This window comes from Poromitra crassiceps (genome assembly GCF_964638095.1).
Source record: "Poromitra crassiceps genome assembly, chromosome: 1".
NCBI lineage: Eukaryota > Metazoa > Chordata > Actinopteri > Beryciformes > Melamphaidae > Poromitra > Poromitra crassiceps.
Window position 1 is genome coordinate 76,730,061 of NC_139623.1, and position 18,888 is coordinate 76,748,948.

At 42.8% G+C, this 18,888-nt stretch overlaps 1 protein-coding gene across 1 annotated transcript in view; it reads right to left on the reverse strand.

Moving 5' to 3' along the window:
* ltn1 (listerin E3 ubiquitin protein ligase 1) overlaps positions 1–15,609 on the reverse strand; it is a 74,663-nt gene extending 59,054 nt beyond the window's left edge. Inside the window, exons 1-7 of the mRNA XM_083634523.1 lie at positions 15,480–15,609; positions 15,100–15,309; positions 12,239–12,337; positions 4,389–4,619; positions 4,235–4,287; positions 3,938–4,118; positions 2,049–2,222 (exon numbers count right to left, since the gene is read on the reverse strand). Of these exons, the coding sequence (XP_083490649.1) occupies positions 2,049–2,222; positions 3,938–4,118; positions 4,235–4,287; positions 4,389–4,619; positions 12,239–12,337; positions 15,100–15,309; positions 15,480–15,521 (990 nt within the window). The 5' untranslated portion in view covers positions 15,522–15,609. The remainder of the gene's footprint in view (positions 1–2,048; positions 2,223–3,937; positions 4,119–4,234; positions 4,288–4,388; positions 4,620–12,238; positions 12,338–15,099; positions 15,310–15,479) is intronic.
* Positions 15,610–18,888: the final 3,279 nt, after the last annotated feature.

Genomic DNA, 18,888 nt, shown 5'->3' on the forward strand with positions numbered 1-18,888 from the left:
CAAAATAATAACACACGCTTACAGGGCTTACAGGGACGGTAGAGACAACGTGAAGTCAAAATAATATCAGCACACGCTTACAGGGACGGTAGAGACAACGCAAAGTCAAAATAATATCAACACACGCGTACAGGGACGGTAGAGACAACGTGAAGTCAAAATAATAACACACGCTTACAGGGACGGTAGAGATAACGCGAAGTCAAAATAATATCAACACACGCGTACAGGGACGGTAGAGACAACATGAAATCAAAATAATAACACACGCTTACAGGGACGGTAGAGACAACGTGAAGTCAAAATAATATCAACACACTCTTACAGGGACGGTAGAGACAACGTGAAGTCAAAATAATATCAACACACGCTTACAGGGACGGTAGAGACAACGTGAAGTCAAAATAATATCAACACAAGCTTACAGGGACGGTAGAGACAACGTGAAGTCAAAATAATATCAACACACGCTTACAGGGACGGTAGAGACAACGTGAAGTCAAAATAATATCAACACACGCTTACAGGGACAGTAGAGACAACATGAAGTCAAAATAACACCAACACCCGCTTATAGGGACGGTAGAGACAACGTGAAGTCAAAATAATAACACACGCTTACAGGGACGGTAGAGACAACGTGAAGTCAAAATAATATCAACACATGCTTACAGGGACGGTAGAGACAACGTGAAGTCAAAATAATATCAACACACGCTTACAGGGACGGTAGAGAGAACGTGAAGTCAAAATAATATCAACACACGCTTACAGGGATGGTAGAGACAACGTGAAGTAAAAAATAATATCAACACAGGCTTACAGGGACGGTAGAGACAACGTGAAGTCAAAATAATATCAACACACGCTTACAGGGACGGTAGAGACAACGTGAAGTCAAAATAATATCAACACACGCTTACAGGGACGGTAGAGACAACGTGAAGTCAAAATAATATCAACACACGCTTATAGGGACGGTAGAGACAACGTGAAGTCAAAATAATATTAACACACGCTTACAGGGACGGTAGAGTCAACGTGAAGTCAAAATAATATCAACACACGCTTACAGGGACGGTAGAGACAACGAGAAGTCAAAATAATATCAACACACGCTTAGAGGGACGGTAGAGACAACGTGAAGTCAAAATAATATCAACACACGCTTACAGGGACGGTAGAGACAACGTGAAGTCAAAATAATATCAACACACGCTTACAGGGACGGTAGAGACAACGTGAAGTCAAAATAATAACACACGCTTACAGGGACGGTAGAGACAACGTGAAGTCAAAATAATATCAACACAAGCTTACAGGGACGGTAGAGACAACGTGAAGTCAAAATAATAACACACGCTTACAGGGACGGTAGAGACAACGCGAAGTCAAAATAATATCAACACACGCGTACAGGGACGGTAGAGACAACGTGAAGTCAAAATAATAACACACGCTTACAGGGACGGTAGAGACGACGTGAAGTCAAAATAATATCAACACATGCTTACAGGGACGTAGAGACGTGAAGTCAAAATAATATCAACACACGCTTACAGGGACGGTAGAGACAACGTGAAGTCAAAATAATATCAACACACGCTTACAGAGACAGTAGAGACAACGTGAAGTCAAAATAATATCAACACACGCTTACAGGGACGGTAGAGACAACGTGAAGTCAAAATAACACCAACACACGCTTACAGAGACAGTAGAGACAACGTGAAGTCAAAATAATATCAACACATGCTTACAGGGACGTAGAGACGTGAAGTCAAAATAATATCAACACACACTTACAGGGACGGTAGAGACAACGTGAAGTCAAAATAATATCAACACATGCTTACAGGGACGTAGAGACATGAAGTCAAAATAATATCAACACACGCTTACAGGGACGGTAGAGACAACGTGAAGTCAAAATAATATCAACACACGCTTACAGGGACGGTAGAGACAACGTGAAGTCAAAATAATATCAACACATGCTTACAGGGACGTAGAGACGTGAAGTCAAAATAATATCAACACACGCTTACAGGGATGGTAGACACAACGAGAAGTACGGCTTCCCACAGAGGCGGCAGCACTACAGGATCTGTGTCATCGATGCTGAGGAGGACAGCGGGACAGACTCGTGCCGCTTCGGTCTGGACCACTCCCGGAGTGTACTGACAGAGAGCAGACAGCACCTCGAAAAACGCCCCTCGCACCTGCGGACAGACAGCACATAACAAAACATAACATGGGGAATCACCTGCGGAGGACAGCACATAACAAAACATAACATGGGGAATCACCTTCCTGACAATGACCATGACAGATATAATTCAACTTCTCACGCAGAATTTGGAAGGGTTAGATTATTTTTTCGGGAAGGGGGGCCCATTTTTTTGCCTTTATTTAGGAAGGGTGGGGAGAGAGAGACATGCGGCAGAGGACTGCAGGTTGGACTCAGCTAAGCCTTTGTGGTACACGCTCTACCAGGTGAGCCACCGGGACACCCCTGCATTTGAAAAGGTTACGTTCATAATGTTTTCCGTTAGGAAAAATCGGTTCTATAAATGTAAACTACATCGAATGTGTGGTATTGTTTAGGGTGACTTGTTTATTGCTGGGTTTATTGTTTGTGACAGAGGAACAAGTAAGATGGGGGTTTTCTATCTGAAATCTCCTTGTTTCATCAAAGTAGCCACAGCTAAAACTGTGATGCCAACTAATAAACCAACATTCATTTTAGATTCTTCACCATCATTTTGACTTATGCCTACCGCACACTACAGGATTTTCAAATCCTTGAAGATTATAAAAATCTTGAGAGCCCACACACTACAGGACAGAGAGAGCCGATTTTTTAACATTTCAATCTTGGGACACACACACAATCGCGTCTGTTCAAACGCAACCCCACACACTAGAAGATTATGCCGAAGATTCACCTTGGAAGCAGGGCTCGACGTTAACTTTTAAAATGCCTATTCAGTGTGCGCACCGGGTGTAGTAGTGTCATTTCGTTTTCTAAACAAATTTTATTTTTTGTTTTTATAATGCATTTGCACTGAAAGGATTTGTTTAACTAATATTTGCGCGGACAGCCGCGTCCATTCGGGGTGTAGGCCTACTGTGCACGGCCAGGCGAAAACCGTCTGCACAGGTGTCTTGTGGAGGGGCGCGTCTGCTGATTTGACTCACTTTTCCGTGCGGACATTCGCCGATGCGGGAAGCTGAGACCTAAGCGCTTGTTGTAGGCTACATGCTTTGCAGTATAGCATTTCGTTTTCTGTCCCGTTCAAAGACGCACGGGTATTTCACCTCGATGACAATTTCCTCGTTCTTTGTTTCTGTGCGGGGCTGCGAGCGGACGCGGACCAGATTATTTTGCGAAAAACTGTAATGGAAACGCAGCTACTACTGGCTCTCTGCTCAAGATGCAATCGCCTGTCGGGTTGTAAATATCTAACATGTTAGATATGCCCGATTCACAATCGGGAAGAGGCAGTCTTCCCAATTGTGAATCTTTGAACCCCACACACTACAGGATCATTTGGGAAGATTATCTGCCCGACGCGCTTCAAATCGGGAGCACCCCCGAGAAAATCGGGAGGGGGGAATCTTGGCCATAATCTTGCAAATGATCCTGTAGTGTGGGGTAGGCATAAGTCGTCCAGGGTATTAGGAGAGTAGGGGAACCTGATGAAGTCGTAGATGTGATATGATCGGATCCTAAATGCTCCATCACCATGCACGCATGCTACTCTGACTATGAAAAATACATTCAGAAAATGAGTATGAAATTCAAATGATCAAAGAATCGGCGTTCAACCTATTGTTTTATTTGGCCTGAATTGCATACAGTGTACATTTCACATCATGTATTACGTGTTCAAACCTCGATTACAAACAGAGCACTCCTATTTCATTCCAGTACCTGTGGTGTCTTGTGTTTGCCGTACTTCCAGAACTTCCCCGGGGTAATGAGATGTGCCAGTCTTTCCTCCAGGGCCTGTCTGTCTGCCGGGGCCAGCAAGGACAGCAGCCTCTTCACCCCCAGCAGAGAGCTGGTCACCATGCGGAGAAACTTGGCTTCTCTCTCCTCCTCCGACACACTTCTGGAGAACAAGTGAGAACAGCCAAAACACTCAGACTCACTCTCTCTCTCTCTCTCTCTCACACTCACTCACTCAAAGGACCCAAAAGCCATAATGACCCAAACTTGTTTGCTTACTGTGGATCACTCAGTGTGTCTGCAGTTTCCTTCAACAATGTGTCCTGAAGTACCTACAGTATACAAGTGAGACAACCAGTTAAGATGTTAAAGTGTGGCCATTGAAATTCTAATGCAAAATCGTGTCCTCTTCAATGGCACCACTATGACTCACGTTAAGGATCTCCTCCCTGCAGAAGATGAGGGCTTCCGGCTGCTTGCTGGGGGGGAAGGCAGCGTGGAAGGCCTGGCAGGCAGCGGAGGCTGCGGGGCTGTAGGTGTCACACTGGGCCAGGAGCCAGTGGCCCATCACGCTCTTCAGAAAGGGGGCCAAACTGCGGCGCACCTTCTGCACCAGCTGCTCAAATGCCTGCTGGGTGGCCTCCCTCACACGCCGGTCATGGTCCTGAGAGGCACACACAGGATCTGTTAAAACACAGGGTTCCTACACATACCTCAAGCATTGTCCAACCACATGCGCTGTCCCAATGAAGACATTTCTGAGAGCCTAGTGCTTCCTTATGCCAGGATCAGACTACACGATATTTTTTGTCGTTCACGATGTCACCATGTCAGACGAGGCCATCATACTGCCATAAATTCGTGACATGTCTTGGTCGGGAGACTGGCCACACTACAAGTGTATTCTCGCTTAACACCGACAGAGCATCGTATGCCACCGTCATCACGTCGTCTGCTGTCGTCAGCGAGTTCACAGGTCGTCGGGGAGGCGGACCTGTGAACGAAATCTCCCAGCATGCATTGAGGCCACTACATTGACAAGAAATAGCAACCAAATCAGCCTAAATAGGCTAAAGTGGTAGATAGAAATAATGTTTATGTTAGCACAACATGCAATTGTAGAACATTTCAATATTGGGCAAAATAAAACATTGAAATCCAAACACAACCCTATGTGAAACATGTATGTAATCCAGGTGCTATATATATCCCTTGCAGAATTAACGTTATTTGGATGAGTGACAGCCTCTACTGTGATGCACTGTGATGTCCGCTCCAGCCTTACTTCATGTGCACGCCCCCTATTTTCTTGCCAGCTGCTGCGAGACGAGAAGGAAGAGAAACGAACATGCAGCCGACTCTGCTGAGCTCATGTTATTTGTAGTGAGCAATGCCCATTGCCCAGGCGTTTAAACGCAAATTAACACCCTGGCCTTTTTATCTCTTTTATTCTTTTGAGCGGAGCGAAGCGGTGAGTGCGAGCGGGTGAAATCTGTATCGAGCGGGGAGCGGTCTCCCCAGGACCTGATACCTGTCTTCCGGGGTGTCACACTAGGCGAAACCATGTCCAAAAGACTGACATGCCAGTCTTTTCGTCAGGGCGTCGTGAGGCGTCCTAGACGTCCCGACTGGTCCCGACGCTGGTCTTTGATTATGTCACACTACAAGAGGTGAAGACGGCCGATCGTCGTCCCCGACCGTCATATTCGGGCCCGACGCTGAAAATCTGTCGCGCACGACCAAATCGGTCTAATATCGGGCTGAATTCGTGTAGTCTGAACCAGGCATTAACCACTCGGGGCAGTGGTGGTGGCCCAACGGTTAGAGAAGCGAGCTTGTGACTGGAAGCTCGTCGGTTCAATCCCCAGGACCGGCAGGATAAATCTGGGTGGGGAAAGTGAAATAGCAGCGCTTGCCCCTCCCTCATTACCACCACCGAGGTTCCCCTGAGCAAGGCCCTTAACTCATTCCTGGCCATATACGTCTCTAACGTCTTATCAGGAGTTTGCCTCCCAGCCAAATACGGGTTTGACGTGTTTTTGTTTTTATTAGTGCTTAGAGTAGTTCAAAGACTTCCCCAGCCTGTGACATGGTATCAGGTCCCTGGCCTCAAAGACAAGCCGACAACACGTGATCAAACACAACTACCGCAGCTGTTGTTTTGAAATGGGGGAGGAGGAAAGAACAGAAAAGGCGTGAGAAACGCTGCCTTGTTGCAGAGTAGGAGAAACGCCATTGAAACGCCCCTCGGCGCGCTGCCCGAGCTGGTCGCCTTGCTGCAGGGCAGCGAACGCTGGATGAGTTGTTCGCGGTAGTCAAACCCGTGACCAACATGATCGATCCGGTTCCAGCGCCTGGTCCCAAACCCAAGCCGGACCCCGTTCCTGTGTCCCAGCCCGAACGAGACGAGACGGAGTCACAACTTTCTGAGGAGGAGGAGAACGAGGACAACACAGCAACAGACAGGATTTCCCAGGAGGAGCCATTTTCCAGAGCGCATTTGCACCGTGCAAAGACCCGCCGGGATTACATTGAAAGTGACTATGACTCTCAGCCATCACAAAGCTCCCAGTCGTCTGAAGAGGAGATGGTCACACCGTCGCCAATTGTCCATGTCGAGGGCGAGGAAGACTGGACTCCAATGCGACAGGACCCTGATGATCGCGGTAAGGAGTAATTTTGTTGTTGATATATATGCATATTGTACAGACAGTACCAGTACCAGCTTCACGCACAAAGTCCCAGTGATGATGTCATCACACTCACACAAAGTCCCAGTAATGATGTCGTGTGTGTGTGTGTGTGTGTGTGTGTGTGTGTGTGTGAGACTGTCTCTCTGCATTCTATGATCGTATAGTTTACTGAGACACTAGTACACTACACTGTCTCTGTACTAAATGTGATTATATAGTTTACTGAGACACTACACTGTCTCTCTGTACTAAATGTGATTATATAGTTTACTGAGACACTAGTACACTAGCCTAGGTAAACCCAGCCACCACGTGACCTGCTCTCTCAGTTCATAGTGACTGAGAACAGGTCTGAGAGCAGGTCACGTGGGGGATGGGTTTACCCAGGCTACTAGTACACTACACTGTCTCTCTGTACTAAATGTGATTATATAGTTTACTGAGGATATGTTGCTTTTACAAGCTTGTGCATGTGTGCAATGTGTGTGAGTGTGCTATAGTACCGGTAATGTATTTGTATTTCTATATTTTTATAACACCTATCCTGTATCCAGAGCAGCAATGGTACTGCATGGATGAAGTGCCGTGGGAGCCAGAGGACATCCCGTTCACTGCAGTTCCTGGACCGCTCAACAGTGCTGCTGCGCTGGAGTCGGACAAGCCAGTGGACTTCCTGGAACTCATCCTGACCGAAGAGCTGCTCCAGTATGTTGTTGACCAGACCAACCTCTATGCACAACAGCAAATTGAGGTTGGCGCAACGAGTGTAAGGCTCGATGCATGGAAACCTGTTGACCTCCCTGAACTGAAGACCTTCCTAGGGCTCCTCTTTCTGACTGGGCTCATTGTAAAGCCTGACTCCCCACTGAGGTCAGGACGGCCGAATCCCTGCCCATCTTTCGCCGAAGATTGAAAACTCCTTTTCTTTTTTTTTTCAACTTTTTATTTTAGTTTTCAGTGAGTCCACCTTTGGAAAAAAAACTCACCTTTTCAAGCTCCACTTGAGTCCCTCCTGAACTAACCCTTTTGATGTAGCATCTTCCCCCCCCTTCTCCACCCCAAACCCCCTCCCCCCATCTAGCATCTTCCCCCCCTTCTTCACCCCAAACCCCCCCAGATACCAGCTCAGTGGCCTTGTGGTCTGAGTGTCCGCCCTGAGACTGGGAGGTTGTGAGTTCGATCCCCGGCCGAGTCATACCAAAGACTATAAAAATGGGACCCATTGCCTCCCTGCTTGGCACTCAGCATCAAAGGGTTGGAATTGGGGGGTTAAATCACCATGTGATTCCCGAGCGCGGCGCACGCTGCCGCTCACCGCTCCCCCAGGGGATGGGTCAAATGCGGAGAACAAATTTCGCACACTCAGGTGTGTGACAATCGTTGTGACTTTACTTTACTTTACCCCCCCAAAAAAAAAAAAAAAAAAAAAAAAACATTGATGTTACTCTACTGCTGCAAGGGTGTATCTGTGTAGATGATGTTCCACAGTTGATTCCACTAATGTTGACTAGAGGTCGACCGATATTGCTTGGCCGATGCCGATGCCGATCTTTAGAGAGCAGGGCGTCTGATGGCCGATATATAATGCCGATTATTTAAGTTTTTTTCATTCGATAAAATACGATTAAAATAAACTCCTCAAAAAAAGTTCGGAAACGTTATTTTCGCTCAATTATTTCTCCCCTTTAATAATACCAATTGGTATTGTATTTTATATCGTTGGAAAGCCTGATTAGTCACCTTTACAACGGGGTACAACTTGTAAGGATTGTGCATTCGTGGAATGAGAAACACACAGCTAAACGTGTGGGTAGCGCCCCCAAAAAATGTGCCAAAATCTCCTGCAATATTCTTGTTGGTATTTTTTTTAAATAAATCTAGTAGCCTAGATTTCCATTATCCATTCATGCACATTGAAAATCGAATATAACATTATAGCCTACTGTAGGCCTACATCTAATATAAGATGTTATCTTAGCCAGTACAGTAACATGTTTCTGATTATTCTTTTTATTAAATAGAAAAATACATTGGGTTATGCGGTATAGATTTCAGTAGTGACTGGTAGGCTATAGTGAGAGAGCAGTATGTCAGAGAACTCATTCATGCACTGTTATATACATTAACAATAATAATAATAATGTAACTGTTTAGATTTGCTGTCATTTGATGGGAGAAGTGTGTTTGCAAAAGATGATGGTGAGGTGAGTGAGGAAACCGTTACAGTAGGCTCATGAGTGCATGAGAAGACTCACATTCCTAGCTTTCAAAGCTCAATAGCCTATATACTCTCACTAACTCTTATACGTTTACTGTCTGTAACGATATGATTGCAGCCAGGGGGGATGCATGTAGCCTACTGTGAAACGCTCGGGTTGATAAGAATGACAACATAACGTAGACGCAAGCCAGTCCAATCGTCCGTCTGCGACGAGTCAATCCAACATTATTTACAGCAGGTTGCATGAGCTCAAAACTTTTTCACGCATTAAATAACAACTGTCCCAAGACATGTTTTCGTATGTTACGTTTGTATGAACGTTTGACAGGCTCGGGTAGACTGTATAGGAGGAATGCTACGCTATCTCATTAAACAGTAAACACACACGCGAGCATGCACGCACGCACACACACACGGAGCTATTTAGCCTACTACTAGGAAGCTGTTCCTTCAGCAAAACACTGTTGACAAGTAGCGTTAACGCTAGCTTTTGGACTCCCCCTTGTTGAATCTCTAACCCACATTAATGCAACCTGCTGTAAACGAATGACTCGTCGCTTGAACTGGCTTGCGTCTGGTTGTTTCAGTTTCTAATGACATGCGTCCCCCCGCAAATTGCGGACCGCAATCAATGTTAACGTTACAGACAGTAAACTTATAAGAGTGAGTGAGAGTATATGTTGAGCTTTGAAAGCTAGGAGTGTGAATCTTACCATAGTTTTCTTAGTTTAAGATCTAGCAAGCATGTATCAGAGTAAGTGAGGACTCCCAACTCCTTCTTTGAACAGACCGACCGCAGCTATCCCAAAGCCAAGGAAGGGGGAGGGGTGAAAGGGGAGGGGTGAGCAGCCACACTGTAAATACTTGTAAACCGGCCTTTCTCCATGGAGTTTAACACTACAATGTTAGTTTCTTCCAGATAGGAACTCCCGCTAAATAATAATAATAACAATAACAATAATAATAATAATAATAATAATAATAATAATAATAATAATAATAATAATAATAATTGTAATAAAAAATTTGGCCTTGTGAGCAAGGCAGAGGCCGATGCCGATTAATTAAAAATGCCAATAATCGGCCCCAATTAATCGGCCGGCCGATTAATCGGTCGACCTCTAATGTTGACAGAATGTGACATTGTAAGTCGCTTTGGATAAATGTGTCTGCTAAATGACGAAATGTAATGTAATGTAAAGAGACAAACATGGGCCCCGCGCACACACACACATTCACACTCACTCACACTGAGTAAACTGTATTGTTGAATGTAAAAAAAGCACTTCATGTACCGTAATTTCCGCACTAAAAGCCGCACCGGAGTATAAGCCGCAGCAGCAAAATTGCCTGTTTGTTACATATATAAGCCGCACCGGACTATAAGCCGCAGGTGTTTTAATGTTTTTTTTTTTTTTTTAATTGTGTTTTAATGTTTAATTACCATATGTAAGGGTTCATGCACAGAGGGGATTGTCGGGAAAGAGATGGCTGTTTGAGGAAGCTCCCATTTATTAACATTTCAACAAAACAACATAACACAACACCACCTGTGTTTTTTTTTACAGTGCACACAGTGTCCGCGGTGTGGTGAAAAGAGGGCAAGAGAGGAAATTAAAACAGAAGTGGATTTATAGTTAGAAAGAGTGCTAAAGAAGAGATAAAAAAAAAAAAAAAAAAAAAATCTGAAAAAATCCATAGATAAGCCGCACCGTTATATAAGCCGCAGGGCCAAAAAACGGGGAAAAAGCCGCGGCTTATAGTCCGAAATTTACGGTTTATATATATATATATATATTATTTATTTATTTTTGTCATTTGTGTCATAACGAATAGTATTTACTAGGGGTGGGGGAAAAAATCGATACACCACAGTATCGCGATATTTTGCCTGACGATATTGTATCGATATTTGGACGCCAAGTATCGATATTGCAAAAAAAAAAAAAATTTTTTTTTTTTTTTTTTTTTTTTGCAGGCCATGCCATGCCACCGGGCTACTATAAACTTTAGTTCCAAGGCCAGCAGTAAACAAACGGTAGCATATTTTCATTTTGTTTTAACAGTAACAGTTTTGTCATAACAGTCATTTACAAATTCCCCAGTTACTGAATGGGCTGCACAAAATGTTTTGTGTAAGTGAAGTGAAGTTGCAAAAACTACATAAGTACAGTAGTCCACACACACATCCAGTTAAGGTGGACTGTAAGTAGACTGTAACAAACAGTTCAGTTTGTCAGGTGCATGCAACTATGACATGACTTTATGAAAGTTGTTGGTCTGTCTACTTGACAATGTTGCTGCAATAAAATGGTTGAAGTCAGATGTACAGACTGAAAAATTGTTCTTATATAAACCAGATGTTGACAAAGTTTTCCTTTGGGGACATCATTTGCAGTTGAAAAAGTAAGAAATCACAATATATCGAAATATCGCAATATTCAATATATCGCAATATCGATATATCGCAATATCGAAAATATCGCAGTATCGCAATACTATCGTATCGTGACTCAAGTATCGTTTCAGTATCGTATCGTGGGCATCTGGTGATTCCCACCCCTAGTATTTACATGTCTGATGTCAATACAGTTCAAAATAAAAGAATTGAGAGCGAGTTCTGCCTGAGATTGTGTCCTTTACAAAAATGCCTTTTTCTCCAATTTCTCTTCTCAGAGAGACCTTTTTGGTGAAAACAGGGTGTATATAAATGGCTATAAGTAGAGTACAGAACATGCTAAAAGCTCACTTTTTTTTCTGGTGAACCCAGAGACGTACATCTTCATTTTGAGGTATTGCAAATCACTTTGGTGCTAATAGATAATTTACTGTGGGTCTTGAAAGATGACCAACAATTATGAAAATCTTTGGCCTGAGCTAAATATTGGCAGTCCTAAACTGGCCATGAATGAGTTAACCACCAACTGCTCCAGTGGAGCTGCTCAGTGGCCAGCAGATCAGACTGTGGTTGTACTGGGCAGCTTCCAGGTGTGATTGTGAACAGGGAACACTCCCTTCACTGAGCGCGATCCCCCGGTAGAAATAAAGGCACAAAAAAAAAAAAAAAAAATGGATGAATACTGGTGGTAGAAACGGGAAAGTGGGGCGGGAGGGATTATTCAAACATGTTGTAAACCAATGGGATATCAGTTTGTGAGAGAGAAGCTGTTTTGTTTGATGAGACGGACAGAGGGGTGAGACTGTTCAAAAGCTGTGATGTATTGCTTGTTGTGATTCTCATTAGCGCATATTCATGTACAAGGTAACCATTCAAGATACACTGTAGTTCAGGAAATAAAGGTAATAGGATTTTGAAAATGTGTTAATTCCAGTGTCAATTAAAGATTGAATCATGAATGACCAACTCACCACTGATATCTTGCAGTAAATCCTTGGCCAGTATGGCAGGACTCCTTTCACCACTTCGGCTTCCCGTTCCTGGCACATGGAAGCAAACTCCTGCACAGCCTGTGAAAATTATACTGCATTAATATTATAAAGTCCTGCACAGTCAGTGAAAATTATATTGCATTCATATTATTTTAACCTCAGAATGACCTCGCTCACTGACTTACAAGTTTCCATGAGCAGGGTCAAAACGACCCTCATTGGAATTCTTGATTATAAAGTTGTTTTCTCATCCTCTGTATCTCAAACTTAATTACATAAATTACTACAATTGACGTTGTAGAGAGTCGTCGTAATGTTATAATTATGTTGGTATCATAGAAACAAACCATTCAGGCTGCTCCTTTTTCTCTTTATTTATTTTTTTTACTTTACAATGTTTGATGATATGAGTGATTTCTGAATGGGTCTGAAGGTGAAAATAATTGTAAAGGATTTGTTTTAAATTGGCTACTAGGCTATATGTGGATCCACAATGCTGTTTAACATTGGAGAGAACCTCAGTGTCAGCAGTGCAAATGTTTCCCATAGGAATCAATGTATTCAAATACAATGGAAGTCAATGACATACTGTACTACGAACAAAACATGAGTGTTTTATACTGTATTAGTCATGTTGACCCTGCTCATCACAATTCTCTAACCCTAAATAAGATAAAATCACAACACACCACTGCTTACTTGACCAGAAATGAGGACGGTGTTGGCTTCGTATAGTGTGAAGGGAACATCACTGACTCCTCTTTGTTTATAAGGCTTTACTCAATAAGTTACCCTCATATCTCACATCTCTTTTAAAGCTCAAATCACTCATATGACACATGCACAGGAATACCTGACCCTTGAAACTCCCCTCACTCATTAACACTGAACTTGGGAAATTAGCTTTTGGTTTTTCTCATAAAAACCAAAAACATGAAAACCTTTTATGTGCCAGACAAGTGGAACAGGCTGCAGGAATCGCTGAAACTAAAATAGCTGGTTTCACTCAATCAAGTTTAAACTTCTGTTGTAGAACATTGGAACAGAAATCAGTTTAAACGTGTTGGAGTACATGGTAATGGTAATCAGTTTAAACTTCTGTTGGAGGACATGGTAACTTCTGTTGGAGGACATGGTAACTTCTGTTGGAGGACATGGTAACAGTATTCAGCTTAAACTTCTGTTGGAGGACATGGTAACAGTATTCAGCTTAAACTTCTGTTGGAGGACATGGTAACAGTAATCAGTTTAAACTTCTGTTGGAGGACATGGTAACAATAATCAGTTTAAACTTCTGTTGGAGGACATGGTAACAGTAATCAGTTTAAACTTCTGTTGGAGGCTTCTGTTGGAGGACATGGTAACAATAATCAGTTTAAAGTCCCTGGAAACCAGAATTTTTTTATTTTTTATTTAGCATTTTGAGTTCATCACATCACAGGAACCTATGTTAATAAGCCACCAGCCAAATTTGAACGATGATGAACGTCGCAAAGTATATAAATTTAGGTTTGACAGTCATGGCAAAAGTCATGAGAATCAATTCGTTTTTAGATTGTATTTTCTCCCGTGGACTGTGTGGGCGTGTCCCGTCTGCAGCAGGTCTTTTCCTCTCTCTCGCTCTCTCTCTCTCGGAGGAGGAGACTGCTCGGAGGAGACCTCTCTCTCCGTTAACGGAGAGAGAGAAGGAAAGAGAGATGGAGTGTGTGTGTGTGTGTGTGTGTTCGCGCATTGCTCGGCGAACACACTCGCTGCTGCGCTGCGAGTGCGCAGCGCTACCGTGTGTGTGTGTGAGCACGTGCGCGCATGCGTGTGTGTGATTCGATTAAATCTTATGACGTGATAAGATCATGCATTTTAGCACCGCGCGCTCCGCTCTCTTCAATGAGGAAATGGAAATCCAGACCTTGTAGAAAAGTGTCAATTTTTGGGGTTAGGGTTGAAAGTAATTCTCTCTCTTTTCTGAGGCACACAACAATTACTCACATAAGACCCTAAATTTAATAGTTCAAAGGTTTTTGTGGATTTTGGTTTCCAGGGACTTTAAACTTCTGTTGGAGGACATGGTAACAATAATCAGTTTAAACTTCTGTTGGAGGCTTCTGTTGGAGGACACGGTAAGAGTATTCCGTTTAAACTTCTGTTGGAGGACACGGTAACAATAATCAGTTTAAACTTCTGTTGGAGGACATGGTAACAGTAATCAGTTTTAACTTTTGTTGGAGGACATGGTAACAATAATCAGTTTAAACTTCTGTTGGAGGCTTCTGTTGGAGGACACGGTAACAATAATCAGTTTAAACTTCTGTTGGAGGCTTCTGTTGGAGGACACGGTAAGAGTATTCAGTTTAAACTTCTGTTGGAGGACATGGTAAGAGTATTCAGTTTAAACTTCTGTTGGAGGACATGGTAACAGTTGGGTGCTCCTGTTTCTAATGATCTGCAATGCTGCTTTGTGTTATTTGTATGGCTTTGTGTTCTTTCGCTGTATTGTGTTGATTGTGATGCTTTATTGTAATTGTATTGTATCAGGGCGTCACTGTATAAGAGGGCTACGTTCTCAATTGACTATCATGCATAAATAAAGGTAATTAAATATACAATTTATATTTGTAAGTGTACATTTTTGAGGAATACACAGAATCATTACATATTTTTTTTAGACAATAAAAGCAAAACAACCATCGTGTTTGGGTGAAAGCAAGCTGCTGGGGAATCCATCGGTCTAAAAAATATGTCTTGAGAGAGTTGAGTGAAATTGAAAGAGCGATTGCAGCTGATTATAAAGCAGTTTATCATGGAGGTATTGAGTATGTTAATGTTATGAGAAGTCAGCTCACTTTCAGTCTAGTGACAGCGTCCCTCTTGGACAGCTTCCTGAGGACGAGGCGGAAGTCAGCATCCACCAGGCTGTCTATCTCCTCCGCGCCGTGGACAGCGGGGACGTAGCCCAACTCCGGAGTGTCCGAGGAGGAGCCGAAGCCAACGAAGCCAGGAACCACACCGCTCTCCCGGGCCAGCAGCTCGGCAGCTCGCCCACTGCTGGACGGCTAGTAGCAGGACGCAAATGTGACATGTTTTAGGCGGAATGATGACTCAACACTCATCACACATCGGAATAGTTATGAAACAGCTGTAACACACAGCAAGCCACAGTTAGCTTGAACCCTACGTTATCGGTTAGTTAGCTCGTTTACATTGTACATAAATTGGTACTTACCCGAACATTTCCTTTAGTTCGCTGTTTATTCTTGCCCCCCATGTGTGCGTATTAACATTAATCCATTAGTCGCCTGGGTAGGTAACTAGTTTAAGTTTAAACTCATTTTAGGAAGCCTGGCGTGTGTGGTGCCCAGAAACCAAAAACATCGGGGTCAAGCTACTAGTGACAGCCGGCTCCTTACTTCCAGTTCCTATTTTCAAATTAAAAGTTCTTTATACAAAATAATCACTTTTCAAATCTAATGCAGTGGCCGTTTACTCACTCACTGTGTTGGACTTTTACTCTACCGGCGGTCCTACTTACTACTTAGTACTTATAGCCTCTACAGAGAAGGATTTTTGACATCACTGATAATGTCACAATGTATATGACATCGTCAGTGATGTCATAAATTATTGATGATGTCATCAGTGATGATGTCATATACATTGTGACATCATCAGTGATGTCACTTGCGCAATTGTGATGTCATTGTGATGATGTCACACTTGAGCAATTGTGATGTAATCCGCGATGAGTGAGTGGTTGCAGGGAGGCAAGTTCGAAGTACAGTGCCCACTCACCCACCCACTCGCTCGCTCACTACTTATATCCATTCTACAGCTCTATTTTCATCCTAAGCTTAACTAAAGTTTCCCCAATAGGCTATTATGATATTATTGTTGTTGTTGCATTTTAAACCGAAAATATTTGCCAACTTGGCCAGTTATAGGCGTTTATTTTGAAAGCTGCATCACAAAACCAGAAGTGGTTTTGCTAAAACGTTTGTACTTGACAACAGATGCAAGGTTCACTTCCGGTCTGGACTTTTTCTTGTATCCTAAACTACAAACATCCTGATAGTGCTGCCCTCCAGTGACATTATTGCAGACATTGCAGCCATGTGAAGCACAAACTTCAGTCTATGTTGATGAGTGTTGTTAATAATTATTCTACTAAAATGTACAGCTTTTAATGCTGAACAACTCTTTCTCAATGCGTTCTTCTGGTTACGTCTTTTGCCCAGGGCCGGTTCCAGAACAAGATGAGTAGGGATGCATCCTAGATAGGAAGGGGTGCACATGCACGGGCCGACCCGAAAAATTTGACATGTTATTTTACTAAAAATAATGCATTTTACCATCATTTCAGGTAGAATGATACCAGCCAAGCAAGAATATTTCAAGTGTTTCAAGTGCTATACTGAAATATTTGGACCATTATAATGATAATACAATTATCTCAACCTTAAAAGGTTACATATAGGTGCAAAAAAGCCATAAATTCACATCAAAGAACAAAGAAAAACAACAATTATAATTCAAGTTTAAACAGTAAGTGTGCAGCTGCAGCATTCATTAAAAAAAAAAAAAAAAAAAATCAACTGAGCATGTAGACAATTAAAATAAGGGTGCAATGCGTGCTTTTGCACCCCTGTGAATTGCCTGACACGAACTGGCTCAGATTCCTGCAAATCAGAAATTATGTTTGATCCAAGATTCATCCCTTTGAAGCGCTCCCAAGTGAACATGTTTTTTTTATGTTTTGCTGAGCCCTCCTCACTCTAAGCACCTCATCTCTAGATTTGTGTGTCTATTTGACAACTGCACCATGGCCTCTAGTGAGAGGATTAGAGAAGCATGGCAGGAGGAACTTAGTACTGAATTATCTGACATTATGGGAAAGGAGTCTGTCGGTGGTACCAGCTGATCCAATTTAAAGTCACTCCACTACTCCAAGCAGAAATTACACAGGATCTTCCCTACTGTATCACCACTGTGTGAAAGGTGTCAAGTGTCGGAGGGAACACTATCTCATGCCTTTTGGTTCTGCCCTTCACTGACGGGATTCTGGGCCAAAATATTTGACTGGTACTCTAACGCCTACAAAATAACCTTTCAGCCGGAGGCAGAACTCGCCATCTTTGGCTGCTCGCAGTCTTCTCTGAATTTCCCTACAGCTGTGCAACAGTCTCTGACACAGGGGACAACTGTTGCCAAGAAACTAGTCCTGAAGGAATGGAAGTCCCCCTCTTCACCCTCTTTTCAATTGTGGCTGACGGATATGACCTTTGTTATACGGATGGAGAGACTTAGGTTCCTGAGGACCAACTCACTTGGGAAGTTTTCAGTTATTTGGGACCCGTTTCTGGCCTATCTTACTGAAGTTGGGCTGGCCTGGCTGGTTTCTCATGGACCCCTTGCATGGGATCCCGGGCATATCTTCTACAAACCTATAAGCACCTATGTGACTGGTAGTAGCGTGCGTGACGTAATACCGAATGTCAACAATATTATGTTTTTTTTTGGTTTTTTTTCTTCTGTCTGAGCCTATTTGTTTGTCTTGTTCATGTTTTGTTTAAAAAAAGTTGAAAATAAAATATTACTGAGATATGGCATTACCAAGCTTGAAAATGGCATTTGTGAGGTCACAGTGACCTTGACCATTGACCACCAAAATGTAATCAGTTCATCCTTGAGTCCAAGTGGACATTTGAGACAAATTAGATGAAATTCCGCCAAGGCATTCCTGAGATATGTTAACCAGCATGGAAAATGGCGTTCGTGAGGTCACAGTGACCTTGACCTTTGATCACCAAAATCGAATCAGTTCATCCTTGAGTCCAAGTTGACGTTTGAGGCAAATTTGATTAAATCCCGTCAAGGTGTTCCTGAGATATCGCGTTAACGAACATCGGACGACGGACGTATGTACGGACAACCCAAATCCATAATGCTTCCGGCCTGGCTATCGCCGGCGGAGGCATAAAAACATTGAGGCACACACCAAGATTCAACAAAATATTTTAATATAAAGTCAATACACCATTTTTACATAAATTGCCAACATTTGCATCCAGTTAAATCTGTCGTTCAGATTATAATTCTGTACGATATATTTAATTAATATATCGCTACATTTAAAACATCCCTGCACCAATCTAAACAAGCATTCCGTCACATCACAATCATGGCTTCCCCTTTAAAGGGTGTGGAGGTCAGGTGGTGACTAAAGCTGGGTTGGAGACTTGGATGCCAATTTTGAAATAAGTAAACCGCCATTTAAACATAACCACCAGAAATATGTGGCAAGAAGATGTAGAATTAAACTACTTTACAAGCCAACTATCTGCAATAATATCACAAGTGCCTGGAATAAAATTTTCATTAATGGCCCACTTAAAAACCTGACAGGTCACCGAGTAGTGTACTGCATGAGCTAAGCAATTCCATTTGACATTGTCCATGGGAAATAGCCATAGTTGAGTTGAGAAAGTTTTTTTCATTTTCATTTCATTAACTCAAGACCCACATGTATTGTTTATTGCCTAGGCAGTAAGACATGTAATTCAATGCTGGATCAATCAATGTACAGTTTATATTAGAGTAGTAGCAGTGAACATTTAGTTATACAATACCTTTATCTT